General features: G+C 41.6%; 1 protein-coding gene across 1 annotated transcript in view; it reads right to left on the reverse strand.

Annotated features, from left to right (window-relative positions):
• The window catches only part of PKD2 (polycystin 2, transient receptor potential cation channel), a 70,789-nt gene that overhangs the window by 39,167 nt on the left and 7,618 nt on the right, over positions 1-24,004 (reverse strand). Inside the window, exons 2-3 of the mRNA XM_055297037.2 lie at positions 19,105-19,218; positions 1,926-2,059 (exon numbers count right to left, since the gene is read on the reverse strand). Coding sequence (XP_055153012.2) covers positions 1,926-2,059; positions 19,105-19,218 — 248 coding nt within the window. The remainder of the gene's footprint in view (positions 1-1,925; positions 2,060-19,104; positions 19,219-24,004) is intronic.

Genomic DNA, 24,004 nt, shown 5'->3' on the forward strand with positions numbered 1-24,004 from the left:
AAACATCTTTGAAAAAGTTCCAAGCTCAGCCGCTGTCTTGTCCCTGCCTGGAACGTTTGCATAACCAAGCATTTGGCAACTCTATGAAAATAGTAGGTTTTGTTGTCAGAGAGATTTGGGATAGCATCTTGCCCCATCACTTGTTAGCTATGAGGCCTTGAGCAGGGTCCTCTGAACCAAGGTTCCTGCATCTGGAAAACCCATCTTTTACGTAGTTACTGCACCTGGCACAGAGTGGGTACTTAATACGTGGCAGCTCTGATTTGCATAGTTAGTGCACCTGGCACAGAGTGGGTACTTAATACTTGGCAGCTCTGATTTTTGTTCTTAGACTAAAGGTGAGGTCATGATGAACTCCACTTTCCCTTATTAAAATAATGTCCTACATAATCATGGTTCTAAACTTTGTTTAGAGAAAAGGCTACAGTTTTGATTACCAGCCTGGCATCTGATAGACCTTTCACCTGTCTGGACTATTTTGCTGTATGGTGAACTCTCCAATTCCTCCTCATCCCTTTAGAGATTGGCATTTATCATCATGGAATGTGTATACAAAAGTCTCTTGTTAGTTTGTACAACTAGCTATGCCTGTGGGGAAGACAGATCTATTTCTCAGTGTGCTATCCTTGTCAGATGATCAACAGAGATAGACTGATTTGCCCTACTCAGATGGTAAAAGATTCATATTATACAAGTGTGGTTTTGGATGCCAAGTACTTTTATATATGAATAGGTTCCTGTGACCCAGTTGTCTCTATCCTTAAAATCAACAGCTCTGACCCCAGGGTTTAGTAAGAATTTTAGAAACTATCTCCCCAAGGAGAAATAATAATTTCCTTTTCAATTTCTCTTCCAATTTTCTTAGATTCCAAGCCCCATATCCCTTGGATCAGTTTAATATTTTTCCTGTGGTATCACTCATTGCTATACTACTATGTTGGAATTTGTGACAATTTGGGAAGGGGCTGGATTGGGTTGAACTTCACAACCGCAGACCTTTTTTGTTTGTTTTTGGGGTTTTTTTTTTTGGATTTTGTTGAGAAAGAGTCTCACTCTGTTGCCCCGGCTGGAATGCAGTAGCATGTTCATGGCTCACTGCAGCCTCGACCTCAAGCAACGCTCAAGTGATTCTCCCACCTCAGCCTCCTGCGTAGCTGGGACTACAAGTGTGTGCCACCACACACACCCTGCTAATTCTTTAATTTTTTTGGAGAGACAAAGTCTTACTATGCTGTGCCCAGGCTGGTTTTGAAATCCTGGGCTAAAGCAATCCTCCTGCCTTGGCCTCCCAAAGTGCTGGGATTACAGGCGTGAGCCACCAAGCCCCACCAACGGCAGACCTTTGAAAGAATGTGCTTACTTTGTATCAAGCACTGTTCTGAGAGCTGGGGATACATGCCATCATCAACAAAGAGACAAAACACAAAAGGCGAAGCAAGACAGAAGAACCACACTGCCTTTCATTGGCCTTACATTCTAGGAGATTCTCAATAAATATTTACTGAATCTTGACTTATGGAATGAATTACAAACTAGGATGAAGAAGTAGCTGTCCGGCTAGAAAAAAATCAATTTTTCTTGTTCCCTAGCCACGTGACCATAGGCATTTAAGCATCCTGAATCTCATTTTCCTCATTAACAAACTAGGGCATACTCTTAGTACCTACCTTATAGAGTTACTATAGAAATTAAACGAGGTAAGGTATGAAACACTCAGCACAGTGCAAGGCACAGGCAAAGTTCTCAATGTTAGTTTACCCCTCTTTGAGAGTAGGAACAGTAACTTCTAACAACTCACCATAACTTATGTCTCACACAGTGTTAAATGCAAAGCAGGTCCTGTCGATACTCATGCATTGAAATGATGAAGCCAAATGAACAATTTTCTGTGATAAAGAGGTACTTTCAAAGTTATTTGCAAATACCTTCCAGAAGTCTTCCATGGAAGACAGAGTTTTAAAGTTAGTTTTCTCCGTTTTGGACACGGGGGTGTCTAGGAAGAGCTGTGACATCATCCGGGTGTAGTAGTACACATTGGAGCTCATCATGCCGTAGGTCACTGGAACACAGAAAGATCCAAATGAACACCCCAAGGGAACCAGCACACATTCACACACCAGCAGCCTTCATGAAGGGATTGTTCCTGTGGATAAACATTTTGGACAAATATCCACACAAGGTCTTCTCTCACCCTTGCCTTCCTTTCCTCTGTCATTCTTCTAGGATATCTCCCTATATCTCTGGCTTATAAAAGAAATATGTAATATTAATATTGGCTTATGTGAAACAAAATTGGCTATTGAGTATCAATGTAAGATCAGGAACGTTTACTTGACATTTAGGACTACCAACATGCCTACTCGATTTCACCTTCCACCACCTCTCGGCTCAGATCCTCCATGCCAGTGAGGCTGATCTGCACAGGCCCCAACATAGCTATGCTGGGCTCCCCACCCTCCTGCTGTGCACACCACCTACTCTCCCTGCAGTAGCATGGGCAAGCCATTGTTTGTTTCCTCCAGCTCAATTCTCCATTCTTCTCTGCCCTGTTCTGTGCCCTGAGGCTAAACTTTATGAACTGTACCACCTGGAATCCTTTGCCCTTTGGGGATACCAAGGTCAGAGTTTGTTCCCCCACCCCTATTCTCCATTCCCTCACCACCTGGATGCAATTTGGCAGCGGAGACTCTAATCTTGGCCATGGCTGCTGAGGGAATCCCTTTGCTCACAACCACACTAGGTTCACACTGTGCCACTCCCTCCCCCAATCCCCTAAAGCCTGGAGGTAGTAACTTTTTGAGTGCATCACTTCCCCTTGTTGGTTCTCTTAACCCCACCACATCTCTGTAAATAGTCCCTTCATTAAACTTCCCTTAATCACCACTTGAGTTCATCATCTCCTTCTTCTAGGATACTGATTGACGCAGACATATCTGCTTCCCACCTACCAATCAAATCTTGAATGGAATTCTATAACTCAAACTACAACCTTGCCATGGACATTTACTGATTATATTGAATGGTCTTGGAAGGAGGCGGGAAGATCCTTTACAAGCTTAGTAGACCAAAGGAGATCAGGGTCTGATTCCTGGCCATGCTCTTTACTTGCTATGTGACCTGTGCAAGTTGCTTAAACTTTCTGAGCTTCAGTTTCCTCTTCAGTAAGATGGGGATAACCAACTATCCCATGGATTTTTTGGTGCCTAAATAAAAATAATAACTAAAATTTACCTAGTACAGTGGCTGACACTTAACAAATGTTCAATAATGGTGGCTCTTCCTCCTTACTTGGATTGCTATAATGCGTTTATTATAAATTTCAGCACTTTACCAAGTACTGTCTCATTCTGGGCTTTAATGGTTGCAGGTATAATTCCTATAATTAGCTGATAAAAAGTTTCAAGGGGAAGGAAACATGTTCTATACATTTTTTAAACGACAGTTCTGAATACCCGTGATTAATACTTACCTGAACCTATAATAAATTTCAGGGATCATATTCAAACCTATAGAAATTATTTTGGGATTAAGTACTATTTAGTAAATCTCTCCTCCATGCAGGCCTCTTCCCTCTACTCTGTCTTTTTTTTTGAGACGGAGTTTCACTGTTGTTGCCCAGTCTGAAGTGCAACGGAGTGATCTCGGCTCACTGCAACCTCCGCCTCCCAGGTTCAAGCGATTCTCTCACTTCAGCCTCCCAAGTAGCTGGCATTACAGGCATGTGCTACCATGCCCAGCTAATTTTTTATTTTTAGTAGAGACAGGGTTTCACCATGTTGGTCAGGCTGGTCTTGAACTCCAGACCTCAGGTGATACACCCACCTCAGCCTCCCAAAGTGCTGGGATTACAGGTGTGAACCACCACACCTGGCCCCTCTTTCCCTTTCAAGCATCATAGGAAATTAAGATTTAAGGAGAAGGGTAGGTAATAATGATCCAAACATGAGTGTGTTTGGGAGTTCATCTGAAGCAATCAATTACACAGTAAATACACATAATACACACAACTTGCATACTGTATCTAGAGATGTATGAATAATTTCCAGGCCCCCTGGTTTGGCTCCCTCACCTGTCATCTTATAACCTAATGTAATTAAGACAAGAACAGTCCTCTTCAGGTGTTATATGACTTACTACCTCTCAGAACTGTCTTGGGGCAGAGTTAAGAGTTTAGAATTCTAATCCATTCATATTTATGGAACAAGGTATTGGGCATGAAGATGAACAAGACGTGATCTCTGCACTCAGGAAGAGGAGTTCACAGTGTCCCCAGGGAGAGTGCTGCCTAGCCAACTCCCACAAAGGATGCAAAGGATGGACATGAGTACACTGTCCTCTGCAAAGGCCGTCTGTAAGTCTATAGCCAATTGAGGACAGAAAGAAACATGACACAAAAGCAAGCAGTGAAGGCTGCTCAGAGCCAACCAAATGACTAAGTTGATTATTTTCAATTAACTTGGAATTGGAATGTACTTTGGATTGACTGATTAATATAGACTGTTGTGGAGTTTTTAACCTGTGGGTTTACTGTGGTTGTTGCTGTTAAAAAGGAATTTTGATAAATTATTTATATATTTTTATTTATAAATATGGTACAACTATATATAAGTATGTAAACTGAAAATTTATCTCTTTATTTTCCTAGAGCACTCATAATCCAGTATTGATTTTTGCTTTTGAAATTCTCAAGATCTGTATTGGCTTTAATAGCTTCACCAAGGGCAAGCAACAGATTCCCTTGGTTATGTAGCACCATCTGCTGGACAGACAGGTAAATAATGCCTTCCAGCTTTGAAGGGATGATTATTGTAACTTTTTTTTTTTGAGATAAGGTCTGGCTCTATGGCCAAGGCTGGAGTGCAGTGGCACCATTTCAGCTCACTGCAGCCTCAATCTCATGGGCTCAAGTGATCCTCCCACCTCAGCTTCCCCAGTACCTGGGACTACAAGCATGCATCACCATGGCCAGCTAATATTTAAATTTTTTGTAGAGACGGGGTTTCACCATGCTGCCCAGGCTGGTCTCAAACTTGTGAGCTCAAGTGATCCTCCCTGCTCGGCCTCCCAAAGTGCTGGGATTATGGTCGTGAGCCACCGAGCCCAGCCTGTAACAGATACTTAATCAGCAAACGTTAATTCAGTCCTTCTCCTGTGCCAGGTCCCAGGAAAGTCCATGGCACACCTGAATGACAGCTCTACAAACTCTGGTGGTCAGCTACACCACGAGCCCATGCAGGTGGCAGCTAAAAGACCCCTGAATTTGGAGTCATAATGATTTGGTTATGAGTTTCAGCTTGCCTCCATCCTGAACATCTGCCTCTGTTCATGATTGTGGGTCTTGCATCTTGAGATCTTGGACAACTATTTAACTCTTCTAAACCTGATTTTGGAATCTAGATAATGAAAATAATACCAAGAGTTTTTGTAAAGCTCAAATGGAGAAATATATGTGAAGACATCTTCACACTGTAAAATGCAATGGAAACATAAAACTGTTAACATCACTTCTCCATTAAGTCCCTGAAAGGAAACTGGAGAAAGCCCACTTGGAAGGTAGCATTCACTCTCTAAATGAAATGAATTGTGAAGAAAAATTTACTGCATGAAATAGATAACCTTAAATGAGGACCAGAAAGGAGACAAGAGTATTAAAAAACATATAAAGGACACATACATCTGTACATATGTACACATCTTTCTTCTGCTATTTAATCCTTGTCTTAACCACTGAATTTCCATTTTCCATAAAATAAACTAGAACAAAATACAGTAAACCATAGTATTGGCCACAGTGCAGGGCTCAAACGATCTGCCCACCTCGGCTTCCCAAAGTGCTGAGATTACAGGTGTGAGCCATCGTGCCTGGCTGATACTGGTGCCTTAACAACCACCAACCTGCCTTAAAAACATGGTCTATCATTTCAAAATAGCAACAAATACTATTTTATTCTTAATAATGTTGAAAAATATAGGTTCAAATATTAAAAACAAATAAAGGGTATTGTAGAATGGTATATATTATATAAATTCCAAATCACTAGGATAAAAAAAGCAAAGAAAAAATTTCCAGTCTAACAAAAGAATATAAATGGAAAATAACAGGAAAATATAAAAGAGAGGAAAATACTAAATAATAGAAATTTGACAAAAAAACGCATGTGAATGGTTTAGACTCTTACTAAATTACAAAGCTTTAAATATTGGTTAAAAAATAAAAATGCATCTTTAGAATTGTTATAAGAAACCCACTCAAAGCCAAAAATAAATGAATGGGAAAATAAGTCAGGGACAAAATATTTTTAAAAGGTTTTAAGTGGTATTATAATCCTCTGACAGAGGACATTATAAGGTGAATATTCAGTTTGATAAAAAGGTTATTTTACATTGGTAAATTATACTATACATGATGATTTAACTGTAATGAATTCTTATGTATTGAATAACAGAATGTCAAAATATACAGAGCAATACCTGTTAGTAATAAAATAATTACCAAAACTACAATTACAGTTGGAAACTTGAAACCCTGTATCTTTCAATCTTTGACAGAGAAAGTAGACAAAAATTACCTAGGAATATTAAGGGTTTGAATTAAATATATGACTGGACACAGATATATATATCTGTTAAGAAATTAAATTTTTTCGCTCTCTTAATACCCTTGGGCCAAAGAAGAAATCAGAGCTGCCATAAAAATATAACTGTACTAGATATAAAGACAGTAGAACCAAGATGCCTTGGCCACAGTATTCCAGGTGATCTGCCACAAGATGAAGCCATCACTTTGCACAGGAAAACTAACTGTTTTGCTAGCTGTATATCTTACGGCATCCTCACAGGGATGCAGTGGAAATAAAATACAAACAAACTTTTGAAGGGACTCTATAAATTAAAAGTGCTATACAAGATGATCCTTGACTTATAGTGGAGTTACATCCTGATAAACCCACTGTAAATGGAAAATATTGTAAGTTGAAAATGCATTTAATATACCTAACCTACTGAATGAACAACACAGCTTAGCCTGGCCTACCTTAAACATGTTTAGAATACTTACATTAGGCCAGCTGGGCAAAATCATCTGGCAATACAATACACCGTAGAGTATTGGTCGCTTACCCTCATAATCACATGGCTGACTGGGAGCTGTGGCTCTATCTTTAGAGTATGGTAGCCTGGAAAAAGACCAAAATTCAAAATTGAAAGTATGGTTTCTATAGAATGTGTATCACTTTCACATCACCATGAAGTTGAAAAATCATAAATCGAACCATCATCAGTTGGGGACCATCAGTATATAAATGCAAAGCACTATACCCAAATCAAGGAATTCTTAGGCTTGAACTGATTAAGTAGACATACCACAGGAAATTCTGTGTGTTAGTAAATGAGAAGTGCTAGTGAACAAGAAATGGAAACAGGCCATGTTGTCAACATTTCGTGAGACTCTCCAGGTGTCAGCACTGAGAGGTGCACAGCTGCATCCCATCCCTGTGAGGGCGGTGAACGCATGCGCTGGTCTGGTCTGACAATCCTGTGTGAAGAGGTGGGCCCGAATGGCAGCACAACTTGAAGGAGGGGGCCGGTTCGGGTGGGCACCACTAAGCTTCTCCCTGGATCTGGCCCTTGAGCTGATTTTGAAGGATGAGGAGGAATCAGAATGACAGAAAGGACAGTGTACACTGAGGCTTTTTGAGATCACAAGTGGTTTGATGTGGTTGAAGAACCAGATATTTATAGGGAATGGCAGTTCTGAAGAAGTAAGTAAAGATCGTTTAAGTAAAATGCCAGCCTATTATCTAAAGATTTTAAAGTTTATCTTGACGTTGAGATAGCATGTTAAATGGAAGAGTGATCCCAGCACTTTGGGAGGATGTTGCAGGAGGATCACTTGAGCCCAAGAGTTCAAGGACAGCCTGGGCAGCAAAATGAGACCTCATTTCTACAACAAATAAAATTAGCTGGGTGGTAGGTGCCTGTGGTCCCAACTACATGGGAGGCTGAGGCAGGAGGATCTCTTGAGCCCCCAAACTGCAGTGAGCTGTGTTCATGCCACTGCACTCCAGCCTGGGTGACAGAGACCCTGTCTCAAATAAATACATAGATAAATGGAAGAGTGACTTGTATTAATCTGGTTCCAGAAACAGCAGTGCTTGGAAATTCTAAAAAGCCCAGACACAGGGAGAGTAGCTTCCATCTAATCTGTGGTTCATATTTCAAGGCCTCTTAAAACTTAAAGGAATCTTGTCACTTTCATACTTAAACCATGGGGTGTCCTACTGTAAATCCCTCACCAAGGCCCACCAAAACTACAGGTCTGGCCCCCGGTCACCTTTCCATCTTCATCTGATGATCTGCTCTCCAGGAACTGGCTTCACTTTGCTTCTAAGTGATTCTGGCATGATCTGAGTGTTTTCCTGCCTCAGAGCCTTCATTCATACAATTCTCTCTTTGTCTGACTCGTTCTCATTCTTGCTTCAGGCTTCAGAGAGGCCTTCCTTGAGGGAAATCCTTTTCCCCAATCATCTCCTTTCATATCACTTATCACATTTAAGGATAGGGCCTAAATCTGTTTTTAATTAAATTACTGACCAACATAAGGAATGAATAAGTCAGGAAATAGATGATTAGGATTAAAATAGGGACAAGAGCGATATAGGAAAGAAGATTAGAGAGCCTCTGATGAGGCAGAATGATCACAGAAGACTGGGAAGGGAAAGCATCTAGGATGACACCCAGGGTTCAGGTGAACTAGAGAGCATGGCTGGATAGATGCGTGGGAGATGAGTTCAGGCGGGGGCATGTTACCAATGAGAGAGGCCTGTGAGAGATCCCATTGTAGATGTCCAGCAGAAGCTGGTACTAGGTTCAGAGCTCATGAGTGGGACGTGGGAGTCACTGGCACGTGAGTACTAGTTGAAGCATTATTTGTGGAAAAGATGACCTAAAGAACATCACAGGCCCAATCAGAGAAGACATTGTGTAAACATGCTTCAGAAAGAAGAAAGCGAAGCAAGTGAACACAGCAAGGAGGAACACAGGAAGAGAGGGAGTTATCAAAGCCAAAGAGGGAAGTCCTAGAATGCCAAATGCCACTGGACCAAATGCCAGGAAGAGGCTGAAAAGAGCCATCCCCCGTGACCTTGGTGAGGGCTTTTGAGGAGGCAGAAGTGAGACTGCAGAATCAATAAGAGAGTTTGTGAAATACAGTCACTAAAACCCCCAAATCTTTTAATCCAGGTTTGGTCAACATTTCAAAGAAAATTGTAAGTAACAGTTGTAAAATTGTGAGGAAAATCTTTCAGGGGTAAAGGCTGTTGACACAAGTGCTTTTCAGAATGGTAGTATTGGCTAGTATTATTTTGTTTTAAAAGTGAGAGAAAGATATATAATATTTACATATAGACAATCTTGGATATATGATGGTTCAACTTACTGATTTTTTGACTTTAAAATGGTGCAAAAGTGATAAGCATTCAGTAGAAACTGTACTTAGAATTTTGAATTTTGATCTTTTCCTAGGCTAGTGAAAGGCAGTTTGATGCCCTTGCAATGCTGGGCAGTGGCAGTAAGCTCAGCCATGCAATAGCAAGGGTAAACCACCAATACTCTACAGTGTACTGTGTTGCCAGAATTTTTGGATATTGTGTTTTGTGTTTTCACAACCCATTTTGGTCACATTTAAAGTATATCTATACATCTTCTATTTCTTGTCATTTTAAAATTGAGTTTTTGTCCAGTCAATTTATCAGAAAGGGCGTGGAGCCCTCCAGCCATAGTCGAAGGCTTAATAGTTACTTCTCATGGATTGCAAATGGGATCTTAAGACTGAAACTGTTTGTGGGAAAAGATATGTGGGGAACTATCAAGACATTTTTCACTGGAAATGGAATTAGCTTGCAGCTGCTGTGAGATTAACTCACTGACCTTTACTTCACTGATCTTGTTATCAAGTCAATCTTCATGGATTCTCTGGCAAATTAGGAAAACTGTATTTAGACTAGCATCCTTGTAAGATTTTTAGAAGTAAAATAAAATATTCCTTTCTTTTTCAGAATACAAGGCAAAGTTTCCTTCTTTCAGAGATAAATAAATAGAAATACATAGATCTCTTCTTAAAAGGGCTCTTCCTGTCCTAGTACATACCATATTGTACTATGATTTTGTTGTTCATTTCTCCATTTTCATTACTTCTTTGGATACTACTGAGTTTAAAGTTAAATACTTTCTGTAGTAGTCCATTTTCATACTGCTATAAAGAACTGTCTAAGAATAGGCAGGAAGAGGTTTAATTGACTCACAGTTCTGAATGGCTGGGGAGACCTCAGGAAACTTACAATCATGGCAGAAGGCAAAGGAGAAGCAAGTACCTTCTTCACAAGGCAGTAGGAGAGAGAGGGAGAAGGGGGAAGCCCCAGACACTTACCAAACAACCAGATCTCATGAGAATTCCCTCACTATCATGCCAACAGCATGGCGGAAACTGCCCCCATGATCCAGTCACCTCCCATCCGGTCCCTCCCTTGACATATGGGGATTACAATTGGAGATGAGATTTGGGTGGAGACACAGTCAAACCATATCATTCTACCCCTGGCCCCTCCAAAATCTCATGTTCTTCTCACATTTCAAAACCAAACATGCCTTCCCAACAGTCCCCAAATGTCTTAATTCATTCCAACATTAACTCAAAAGTTCAAGTTCAAAGTCTCATCTGAGACAAGGCAAGTCCCTTCTGCCTGTGAGTCTGTAAAATCAAAAGCAAGTTAGTTACTTCCAAGATACAATGGGGGTACAGGCATTGGGTAAATGTTCCCATTCCAAATGGGAGAAATTGGCCAAAACAAAGGGGTCACAGGCCCCATTCGAGCCTGAAACTTGACAGGGCATTCATTAAATCTTAAATCTCCAAAATCTCCTTTGATCCCGTCTCACATCCAGGGCATGCTAATGAAAGGGGTGGGCTCCCATGGCCTTGGACAGCTCCACTTCTGTGGCTCTGCAAGGTACAGCCCCTGCAGCTGCTTTCACAGGCTGGCATTGAGTGTCTGCAGCTTTTCTAAGCATGGAGTGCAATCTGTTGGTGGATCTACCATTCTGGAATCTGGAGGATGGTGGTCTTCTTCTCACAGCTCCATGAGGCAGTGCCCCAGTGGGGACTCTGTGTGGGAGCTCCAACCCCACATTCCCCCCCTGCATTGCCCTATTAGAGGTTCTCCACAAGGCTCCGCCCCTGCAGTAGACTTCTGCCTGGACATCGAGGTGTTTCCATACATCCTCTGAAATCTAGGCAGTGGCTTCCAAAGCTCAACTTTTGTCTTCTGTGCACTCAAAGGCCCAACACCACATGGAAGCTGCCAATGTTTGGGACTTGTACCCTCTGAAGTAATGGTCTAGCTGTACCTTGGCTCCTTTTAACCACAGCTGGAGCTGGAGTGGCTGGAACACAGGGTGCCATGTCCCAAAGCTGCACAGAGCAGTTGGGCCCTGGGCCTGGCTCACAACCATTTTTCCCTTCTAGGCCTCTAGGCCTGTGTTGCGAGGGTCTGCCCTGAAGATTTTCTGAAACACCCTGGAGACATTTTCCCCATTGTCTTGGCAACTCACATTCGGCTCCTCGTTACTTATGCAAATTTCTCCAGCCAGCTTGAATTTCTCCCCAGAAAATGGGTTTTTCTTTTCTACCACATGGTCAGGCTGCAAACTCCCTAAACTTTTGTTGCAGTCTGCTTCCCCTTTAAACATAAGTTCCAATTTCAAACCATCTCTTTGTGAGCACATATAACTGTACGCTTTCAGGAAAAGCCAGGTCACCTCTCGAATGCTTTGGTGCTTAGAAATTTCTTTGCCAGATACTCTAAATCATGTCTCTCAAGTTCAAATTTCCACAGATCTCTAGGACAGGGGAAAATGCCGCCAGTCTCTTTGCTAAAACATGCAAGGGTGACATTTACTCCAGTTCCCAATAAGTTCCTCATCTCCATCTGAGATCATCTCAGCCTGGACTTCATTGTCCATATCACTATCAGTGTATTGGTCAAAGCCATTCAACAAGTCTCTCGGAAGTTCCAAACTTTCCCACATCTTCCTGTCTTCTTCTGAGCCATCCAAACTGTTCCAACTGCTGCCTGTTACCCAGTTCCAGAGTCACTTCCATATTTTCACGTTATTTTTGTAGCAGTACCCCACTCCTGGTACCAAGTCTCTGTATTAGACCATTTTCACACTGCTATAAAAAACTGCCTAAGACTGGGTAATTTATAAAGGAAAGAGGTTTAATTGACTTACGGTTCCAAATGCCTAGGAAGGCCTCAGGAAACTTACAATTATGGTGGAAGGCAAAGGAGAAGGAAGCACCTTCTTCACAAGGCAGCAGGAGAGAGAAAAAGAAGCGGTAAGCGACAGACACCTATCAAACAACCAGATCTCATGAGAACTCACTCACTATCATGAGAACAGCATAGGGGAAACCATCCCCATGATCCAATCATCTCCTACCAGGAACCTCCGTCAATACGTGGGGATTACAATTGGAGATGAGATTTGGGTGGCAACACAGAGTCAAACCATATCACTTTTGTATTTGAATAAATTTTATTTATTTTTATTTTCTTTTATTTTTTTTTTGAGACAGGGTCTTGCTCTGTCACCCAGGCTGGAGTGCAGTGGCATGACCACAGCTCACTGCAGTCTCCATCTTCCAGGCTCAAGTGATCCTCTTGCCTCAGCTTCCTGAGTAGCTGGGACTACAGGCATGTGCCACCATGCCTGGCTAATTTTTATTTACTTTTTCGACACAAGATCTCACTCTGTAGCTCAGGCTAGAGTGCAGTGGTCCAATCATAGCTCACTGCAGCCTCAAACTTGGGCTCAAGCAGTTCTCCAACCTCAGGCTCCCAAGTAACTGGGACTACAGGTGTGCGCTACCATGCCTGGCTAATTTTAAAATTTTTAATAGAGACAAAGTCTCGCTATGTTGCCCAGGTTGGCCTTGAACTCCTGGCCTCAATTGATCCTCTCACCTTGGCTTCCTAGAGTACTGGGATTATAAGCATGAGCCACTGTGTCTGCCCATGGATTCTTTTTCTTTTGTTTTCTTTTCTTTTCTTTCTTTCTTTTTTTTTTTTTGAGACAGAGTCTTGTTCTGTTGCCCAGGCTAGAATGTAGTCGTGCGATCTTGGCTCACTGCAACCTCCACCTCCCAGGTTTAAGGGTTTAAGCAATTCTCTGGCTCAGCCTCCCGAGTAGCTGGGATTACAGGCACCTGCCACCACACCTGGCTAATTTTTGTCTTTTTAGTAGAGATGGGGTTTCACCAACTTGGCCAGGCTGGTCTTGAACTCCTGACCTCATGATCCACCCTCCTCAGCCTCCCAAAGTGCTGGAATTACAGGCATAAGCCACCATGCCTGGCCTATTTTTTCTACTCTATAAAATATTTATGGACGTCTACTGTTTTTCTCAGTGATTTTGGAGCTTCAAATGTGTTAAAATACTAACCCTTTGTGATGTTTCTTATAATCATTCTTTGTAATTGCTTTCTGCTTTTTTTTTTTTTTTTTTTGAGACAGAGTCTCGCTCTTTCCCCCAGGCCAGACTGCAGTGGCGCTATGTTGGCTCACTGCAAGCTCCACCTCCCGGCTTCATGCCATTCTGCTGCCTCAGCCTCCCGAGTAGCTGGGACTACAGGCGCCCGCCACCGCGCCCGGCTAATTTTTTGTATTTTTAGTAGAGACGGGGTTTCACCGTGTTAGCCAAGATGGTCTCGATCTCCTGACCTCGTGATCCACCCGCCTCGGCCTCCCAAAGTGCTGGGATTACAGGTGTGAGCCACCGCGCCCGGCCATGCTTTCTGCTTTTTAATGTTGCCTATTACTTGACATACAGAAATATTACATTTCTACAATGTTGACTCAGCTAACTTTTGTGATTTCTATTATTGTGTTTAAACTTACAGATTTTTTACTCAATTTTATAAAATGAGTAGAGAGCACAGAAAAAGGAAATTGCAAATATATTTTTATTATAGATTCACCAAATACCTTCCTTGCATTTTTTTCCTTTCTTTTTTCTTCTTTCTTTTCTTTCTTTCTTTTTCTTTCTTTCTTTCTTTTCCTTTCTTTCTTTTTTCTTTCTTTCCTTTCTTTCTCTCTCTCTCCTTCCTTCCTCCTTTCCCTTTCTTTTTTCTTTTTCTCTCCTTCCTTCCTTCCTTCCTCCTTTCCCTTTCTTCTTTCTTTCTTTCTTGCTCTTTTTTTTTTTTTTTTGAGACAGAGTCTCACTCTATTGCCCAGGCTGGAGTGCAGTGGTACAATCTTGGCTCACTGCAACCTCTGCCTCCCAGGTTCTTGTGCTTCAGCCTCCTAAGTAGCTGGGATTACAGGTGCATGTCACCATGCCCAGCTAATTTTTGTATACTTTGTAGAGACGAGGTCTCGCCAAGTTGCCCAGGCTGGCCTTGAACTCCTGACCTCAAGTGATCTGCCTGCCTCGGCCTCCCAAAGTGCTGAGATTACAGGCATGAGCCACCGTACCCAGACACTGTTTTCAAAGAACTCCTAAATATTCTTTATTCCTTTCTTTAACTTTAACACCTAACCCACACAATAGCAATACTATTGCTATTTATAACAGCAACCCATGTATATTAATAAGTGCTTTAATGGCGAATTCATAGCAACTCTCAGGTTCCGAGTAGGAATAAATCCTAAATTACAGAGAAAGTGAGATTACTTAATTCTCATGTCATTTCTGTTCTCCTGGTTAAGTAGACTGATTTTTAAAACACAGGGGACATAACCTCATTCGTAACATGGAAAATAAGCTCTTGGTGAGCAGTTAGTTGCTCCAAATGAATCTGAGTCTGGGCTTAAATAATTAGAAACTATAGCTCTTAGAACTGAGATAATTCTGCCATTCTCAACAATCTTTGGCAAGAATAACTTCTTACTACTATTACTGTATGACAGACAGCATCCTAGGATCTTTTCATGTATTATTTCTAACCTTCACAATGATATTTCCAAATACTGGTCTTACGAGTGAGGAAACAAAGGCTTAGAAAGGTTAATTAACTTGCCCACATTTACCTAGCATGTTAGCAGTGGAGCTGGGATTTTAACTCAGGTCTGTCTGATGCAAAAAAAAATCTGTACTTTTCTATGTCAAACTGCTTTCTAAAACCCTACCTACTTAATACAAGGTGATATAGTTTGGATGTTGTCCCCATCCAAATCTCATGTTGAAACGTAATCCCCAATGCTGAAGGTGGGGCCTGGTACGAGGTGATCAGATCATGGGGGTGGATTTCTCAGGAATAATTTAGTACCATCCTCTTGGTACTGTCCTTGAGTTAACGAGTGATTTCTCACGCGATCTGGTCATTTAAAAGCGTGGGGCTTCTTCCCTGCCCCACTCTCACTCTCTTGCTCCTGCTTTTGCCACATGATGTGCAAGCTCCTGCTTCACCTTCCGCCATGAGTAACAGCTTCCTGAGGCCTCCCCAGAAGCAGATGCTGGAGCTATGCTTCCCTTACAGCCTGGAGAACCATGAGCCAATTAAATCTTTTTTCTTTCTTTTCTATTTATTTATTTATTTTTTGAGACAGGGTCTTGCTCTGCCGCTCAGGCTGGATGGAGTGCAGTGTTGCAATCACAGCTCACTGCAATCACTGACTCCCAGCTTCAAACAATTTTCCCACCTCAGCCTCCTGGGTAGCTGGGACTACAGGTGCGTGCCACCATGCCCAGCTAATTTTTGTATTTTTTGTAGAGAGGGGGTTTCACCTTGTTGTCCAGGCTAAGTTTGAACTCTTGGCTCACCATTACACCTGTTTCAGCCTGACAAAGTAGTGGTATTACAGGCCTGAGCCACAGTGCCTGGCCAAACCTCTTTTCTTATAAATTACCCAGTCTCAGGTATTTAGGGCAATGCAAGAACAGCCTAATACATTAAGCCACAGGGGTAAGTACACTATCTCATTTACATACAGAGTAATGAGTTTGATATTCTTGGTCATTTGATATTGACATTGTTGGCAAGATTTTAAAACTAGTAATTAAAAAGATAGCTGGTAAGCAATAGGGAAAGGACTCAGTCACTAGAAGCCAGTAAGGTTTTGCTAGGAATAAATCTTGCCTGCTTATTCTCACTTCCTTTTTAATCTGGTCAACAGCTCACAGATCAGAGGAATGGTGGAATTACTCAGACAGGCATTTGGAAAAGTCTTTCCTGTCATCTTGTTTATGAACACTCTGAGCTGGATGATAATATAATGAAGTGAACTCCAACCAAAGAGCCTTGATTAATGGACTGATGTTCTTAGACCAATCTTTTTTAGTTTAATAATTTACAAGGATATGGATATAGATAATAACTGCTGATACTGTGAGGCTTCGGGGAATAGCTGATGTGAGATGAATGAATCCAGTTCCAAGATAATTTCAACAGAATGGAAAAATGGGCAGATCCTAACAAGATGAAATTTAACAGGGTTGAAAGAGGAGTCCTCCGCTATGGTCCCAGGCTAGCTCACATACAGCTGGGGGACACAGTGCTTCACAGTTTTTGGTGAAGAGACTAAGGAATTATTTATATGATGAGACAACCTCATGAGTCTGGCCATGGTAGGTTGCACAAGCCACAGTGTAATGTCTGGTTTAGGAGTATCATGGCCCCACTCACCATGGTGAGGCTCATGTGCTTTCTTAGGGACTCTGATGAACAGAACACGCACCAGAGGGACTTTCCATCAAGGGAGTTACTCAAAGTTGTGTCTCCAATCACATAATCAACAGCTGGATGAACTGGAAAGGCTTAACCTGGAGAAGGCTTAGGGGAGATTAGGTATTTGTCTCCAAACTTCCGAAGAGCTGAATTGGAAAAGCAACATGGAAAAAAGATACTTGGTATAGGCAGGCTTGGAGGGTGCAACTGGGTAGAAGTTACAAGAGATAGACTCTGGCTTCACTGAAGGAAGAACTTTCTAACATAGCTATAGAAAACTGAAATGAACGATTTCAAAGAAGTAAGTCCCTTAACCTGGGACTCTTGTTCAATCAGAGGCAGGATGAATAACCATCTGAAAGGGATGTTTTAAAGAGAATTTTAGCATTCAGTGAGGTCAGACCATATGACTGCTAAGATGCCTTCTTAACCAGAGATTCTACAATATTCCAAAAACAAAATTTTTAAATATATAGCTACTCACATAGGAAATAAAATGTGATTTGCGTGAAAAAGAACAAAAAGCAACAATATTCTCAAATAAACAAGAAAACCAATTCATTATGTGACTTTAGGCATGTTTCCTAAAACTCTCTGTCTTTAGCTTACTTCTCTGGCTTACTTTCCAAATTTATCACTGCATCTAAAAACTCGTTTCTCTAGGCTATATTATGGAGGCTCTGTTAGTAGATCTGGGCAAACCACATATGTATTTTAAAATCACTGAGTGATTCTAATGCTCAGTCAGTTTTGGGGACTGCTAAAATTCTAGACTTATGTACAGGGGTTACCTTCTATTTTGCATAAGAAATTTGTCTGTATATGTAAAGCTTGAAAAGAACTTAGTAATTCTAATCAACTTGTTAATATTTAAGGACACTGCAGTTTAATGTTTAAGCACCATTTTAATGCAGGCAGCAAACTCAATCTCAGTTTCTAAACCCTAACAATTTAAAACATAAAAATATCACATCCAGGCTGGGTGCGGTGGCTCATGTCTATAATCCCAGCACTTCTGAGGCAGGGGGATCACTTGAAGCTAGGAGCTGGAGACCAGTATAGGCAGCAAAGTGAGGCCCCACCTCTACAAAAATGTTTTAAAAGTTAGCTGGGCATGGTGGTGTGCAGCTGTAGTCCCAGCTACTTGGGTGACTGAGGTGGGAGGATCACTGAAGCCTAGGAGTTCGACGCTGCAGTGAGCTATGATTGTGCCACTGCACTCCGGCCTGGGAAACAGATCAAGACTCTGTCTCTAATTAAAAAAAAAAAAGGAACGCTTTTCTCACAGGAGTTTGATAGGAGGCTCTGGGGTCATAAATCTGCTTCCTCATCTGTTCTCGTGAAGACTTTAGATGAGACATGACAGAAATCCATCATCGAATGCCCTTTGATTCAGAGGACAAATCCATCGCCTGTGGCTTTCCGGATTTTGAGACAAATGGTTCCTACAGCTAGTCTAGCTCAGGCGTCCTTCCCCTCCCCCTACCAGAGGATGGGAAGACAAACTGAAAGAAGGAAAGAAGAGGAAAGAGACGGGCCTATAGCAAGTTTCTTGTGGAATAAAAGCCCAGCAATTATTTAAAGATTGAGAAGAAATAATGAATTAAAATGAGGCAATGACACAACATATCCAAATCCAAAAGAGGGGGACTTTTACATGTATATGCCAATAAAAGCAATATTAGTAGCATTATTTGTATTTCCTGAAAGTTAAATTTGGAAAGTCATTTTTCTGGAAACAATTCTTATGCAGACTTTATGTTAACTGATGTAATAATAGTACGACAATAATGATGATAGTGTAATAATAGTGATACTGTATTCATTGTTAAGAAATCTAATACAAAAATCCTCTAACTTGGTTTCTTGGTGTCTGGCAAGTTGCCATGCGTATCTCATAGTGAAAATCATCACCACTGACGATGAACTGGCTGGTCAGATAATGCTGATTTTTAATTAATGTTTACCAGAGTGCAGAAGAGAACGTGACCAAATTCTAAATTGGAATTGAACTCTTTGTCTCTCCCTTCCGGTGTTAAATGCAAGTCCATAGTCACTTAGCACTTGGTCACAATTTAGTCACAATTACAAAATTTCTTTCTTGTACATTTTTCAGAGCTTCTGTTGCCATCCGCAGTTTTGGGAAATGGGGGTACAGCAGAGAACAAATCATGGCCCTTCTCTTATAAAGCTTGCATTCTACCATAGGAAGACAGTCAATAAACAAATGCCCAAATAAAAATATTAGAATTAAAAACAAAGGTAAGAAGGTAACTTCCGAGTTGCCCCTCTGGTGCATATACACTTCCTTTTAATTATGATTTGGATAGGTCAAATCTTTTCAAAACTTTCCCATTAGTGGAAGGAAATATTCTACTTACAGATGCACAAGACTATGAGAAAAAGGAGGTATGTGACCAGTTCCCGTAAAACACTTTTAAGGTATTTCTCTCGGTTAGTGCTGCTTTCCTCCATGAGTCTTGTTCCCCAGAGACCTTTAAAATAATAATGAAAAAAAGAAAAGATATCATTTTATTTAAGAAATCTCATGAATGGCAAAAGGGAAAATAAAGCACAAATTAAATAGTATCACCTGTAAGGGAGATTCCCCCTTTTTTTTTTTTAATCAAATTTTGAATGCAACTGAGAAACTGGTTTTGTAGGCCTACCTTTTTTTTAAGAGTACATCTGACTCCACTGTTACCCCAAACATGCAAAACATAAGGCAACAATCCTGATCATTTTTTTTTTTTTTTTTTTTTTTTTTTTTTTTTGAGACAGAGTCTCGCTCTGTCGCCCGGGCTGGAGTGCAGTGGCGCAATCTCGGCTCACTGCAAGCTCCGCCTCCCGGGTTCACGCCATTCTCCTGCCTCAGCCTCCGAGTAGCTGGGACTACAGGCGCCCGCCACCGCGCCCAGCTAATTTTTTGTATTTTTTAGTAGAGACGGGGTTTCACCGTGGTCTCGATCTCCTGACCTCGTGATCCGCCCGCCTCGGCCTCCCAAAGTGCTGGGATTACAAGCGTGAGCCACCGCGCCCGGCCCAATCCTGATCATTTTATAGGCTCCCAAGCCCATTAGCAATATCTTAGTCAAATTTTAAAAAGAGAACAGGAAATAAGGAAGGCCTAACAGAGGAGTTAAATAATTGTGCAAAACTTATCAGTTCTTCCTATTTGAGGTGGATACAACTTTGTAATTATCCTACTACTAAAGCCAGTTAAGAATATGATGTAATTATATTTCAAGTAATAACCTTTTAGGTCACCCCTGATGAAAAGAAGTCCTCGATGGAGAATCACTTCATTATAGAAACATGTTATGCTTCTAACCCACTGGCATAATAACTCTGCTCCATAAAAGCAGAAGCTGTCCTATTAAAAACCTCCATGGTGACTGATTACACTAAGCGTGCTTAGCTTAGCAGATTTTTAAAACGGCAATTAACATATAATCTTTAAAAGCAGCAATTCATCCATGTTCCCTCTCTTTCTTTGTAGAAAGAGTAGAATCAGCAACCATGTTCTACATTTTAGCAGATGGAAAAAGCGTTGGGCTGGCTGAGTGAAGATGACGTAACCCTCCATGAGCTTGCTGGAGAGAGTGACCGCAGTTTTGGACTCAGCCAGCAGCAGACATGGTGGCCATCCAAACCCCCATTAATGAACAGTGTGGTAAAGTCACATTGCTGGTTACTTGGAAGAAACTTAACACTTTCCAAAAAAGACAAACCTCTCAATCCTTTCAGTTAGATTAGGTTGGCTGTTAAATGGAAACCAACCTGGTCCCTTCATGTTGTCTCATGCTTTGATTCCACAGACCTTAACTCCTTCAATAATGGAAACTCACACAGCCACTTTCGCCACAATTAAGCCACACAGGGAAATGGGAAAAAATAGCATAAGGCCTTTTACTTTGAAAAAATGAGTTCATCATTAGTGTTCATGTATTTTTTAAGTCGTATAATAATATGTAAGTTCTATTCCTGAATTTGGGTATTTCCTTTCATTTTCTTTTTTCCTTCCAAATGTCCTTTAGGAAAATCAGCACTGAATTCAAAAACACTGTGTTACGCATCTTACATTTCACCAACACTGAGAGTGGAGCATAACTTATGACCAACTTTGCTTCTGCCAAGATCTGGTAGTTGTCAGGGAATTACTCACTCAGAAGAAATGCAACAAGCAGAATGTTTGTTCACTGAAACACTATCATATCATATTAAAGAATTATTACAAATTTAGATGACACGGAAAATTACAACTTAGAATAACACAGAGGCAGCCAAAGATTAGGCTCGGTAGCCCTGGACACAAATACATCACTTCTTTGTGTAAATTTCTTTTGGAGGCCAGGCCTAAAATATATGTCAATAGAGACTGCTAGTCTCTTTACTCCCAGGGAAGACGGTTACCCTGTCTCATTTGGTCAATGATTTCATTCTTTCCCATGGTTTATAAACGACTAGGCACTAAGGAACAGCCATGATTCTTAATATTTATACATGGTATTGCTTGGCCTATAAATAGAAAAAACAAACTCCTATCAAATTTTCTTCAAGCTAGGCTGGGTGCAGTGGCTCATGCCTATAATCCCAGTACTTTGGGAGGCTGAGGGGGGTAGATCACTTGAGGTCAGGAGTTCAAGACCAGTCTGGCCAACATGGTGAAACCCCATCTCTACTAAAAGTACAAAACTTAGCCAGGTGTGGTGGCAGGCGCCTGTAATCCTAGCTATATGGGAGGCTGAGGCAGAAGAATCGCTTGAACTCAGGAGACAGAGGTTGCAGTGAGCCAAAATCACACCACTGCACTCCAGCCTGGGTGACAGAGTGAGACTCCATCTCGAAAAAATAATAATACTTTATTCAAGCTAAACTTGTGATGGCCTATGGCAATTTAATTCTAGCCTTTGAATGAAACATTTCAAATGGAAAGAAACAAGTCCTCTTATGTATGTATGTATGTATGTATGTATGAATTTATTTATCTTGAGGCAGGGTCTCTCTCTGTTACCCAGCCTGGAGTGTAGTGGTGTGATCACAGCTCACTGAAGCCTTGATCTCCTGGGCTCAAGCCATCCTTCCGCCTCATTTTTTGATTTTTTGCAGAGATGAGGTCTCAATGTTGCCCAGGCTGGTCTCAAATTCTCGGCCTCAAGTGATCCTCCTGCTTCAGCCTCCCAAAGTGCTGGGATTACAGGCATGCCACTGCACTCGGCCTCCCTTATTTATATTTTTATATGATATACATCCATATATTTTCTTTTTTCTTTTTTTTTTTTTTTTTTTTGAGACAGAGTCTCACTCTACCACCCAGGCTGGAGTACTCTGGCGCAATCATGACCCACTGCAGCCTTGACCACCCGGGCTCAAACAGTCCTCCCGCCTCAGCTCAGCCTCCCAAGTAGCTTAAACTACAGGTACATACTACCAAGCCCAACTAAGTTTTTAATTTTTTGTAGAGGTGGGGTCTCACTACATTGCCTAGGCTGGCCTCAAACTCCTATGCTCAAGCAATCCTCTCACCTTGGCCTCTCAAATTGCTGGGATTACAGATGTGAGCCACTGTGCTTGGCCCTGTGTATTTTCTTTTTCTAAATTACTCTATCTACTTCCTCAAATATTTACTGCTTTAAATTTTTCATCCCATTTTCCCACTGGGTGTGTATGTAGGACCAGTCTTAGGGTACAGGGACCTTTTACATCCTGATGGGTGAGAAACAGTTGCATCTACAAGTAGGAAAAATAGCTGTCCTGTAGCCAACTATTCTCCATGTTTGGCAGAGCTGATAGGATAAGAATGGTTAAGGATGGAGTCATGTGCAAATTGGTGACACTCTTCAAAATCAACTGTTGTCTTTCCCACAGCTGTTCTAGTTGTGGTGGGAGTAACTTCCCAGCATTGCAGGTATTCAATGTTTCCAGGTGTTAGGGAGAACAACGGAATGAGAGTATAAACCCAATCTCCTTTAAGAGGGGGCTTAGCTAATGCCAGAATGCAAAGCCAGAGTACATCATCTAAAGCAGGGTTCCCAGTCCCCAAGCTGCAGGCGGGTACTGGTCCATGGCCTGTTAGGAACTGGGCCCCACAGCAGGACGTGAGCCGCAGGCAAGCGAGCATTACCGCCCCAGCTCCGCCTCCTGTCAGATCAGCGGTGGCATTAGATTCTCATAGGAGTGAGAACCCTATTGTGAACTGGGCACGTGAGGAACCTAGATTGCCCGCTCCTTATGAGAATCTCATTAATGCCTGATGATCTGAGGTGGAACAGTTTCATCCCCAAACACTTTCCACCCCAGGTCTGTGGAAAAATTGTCTTCCATGAAACTGGTCCCTGGTGCCAAAAAGGTTGGAGACTGCTGATCTAAACAGTGCATTCCTCTGCACAATGTTACTTATTAATATGAACACTGGGGAACTCTGTAATGGAGAACTCCAAGCACAAAAGATATTACAAACAAAAGTTGGCTTTGAACAAAAATGCCATTTCCCCAACTATTTTATCTAAATCCTTTCAAAAACATTTTATTGGCTGGGCACACTGGCTCCCGCCTGTAATCCCAGCACTCTGGGAGGCTGAGGTGGTTGGATCAACTGAGGTCAGGAGTTTGAGACCAGCCCATCCAACATGGTGAAACCTCGTCTCTACTAAAAATACAAAAGTTAGCTGGGTGTGGTGGTGAGCTATTTGGGAGGCTGTAATCCCAGCTACTCGGGAGGCTAAGGCAGGAGAATCGCGTGAACCTGGGAGGTGGAGGCTGCAGTGAGCCGAGATCACACCACTGCACTCCAGCCTGGGCAAAAGAGTGAAACTTCATCTAAATAAATAAATAACTACAACTTTTTATTTTAGAAAATATCAGAAATATCACAAAGAGAGAATGATATAATGACAAATCTATCACCTAGATCCAACAATATCAACTCAATGCCAATCCTAGTTCATTTACATCGTCACCCATCTGATGCCACTGCTGACATGATAGGAGGTAGTAACGCTCACTGGCCTGCTGCTCACCTCCTGCTCTGCGGCCCGGTTCCTAACAGGCCACGGACCAGTACCACCCCAATTATTTTGGAATTAATTCCAGCTATTGTATCACTTCATCTATAAATATTTCAGTTCCATGGTTAAAAGGTTAATTGTGGATCTTCCACCTCACACTAACCTGCCCCATCTGAAATACATGAAACCCATATGGCCTATTATCAAGGCATGGTGCAACATAGGGCTTTGGAGTCAAATGATATTAAACCGAGGGCTTAACCGCTTCAGAGCT

This window comes from Symphalangus syndactylus, chromosome 10, assembly GCF_028878055.3.
Source record: "Symphalangus syndactylus isolate Jambi chromosome 10, NHGRI_mSymSyn1-v2.1_pri, whole genome shotgun sequence".
NCBI lineage: Eukaryota > Metazoa > Chordata > Mammalia > Primates > Hylobatidae > Symphalangus > Symphalangus syndactylus.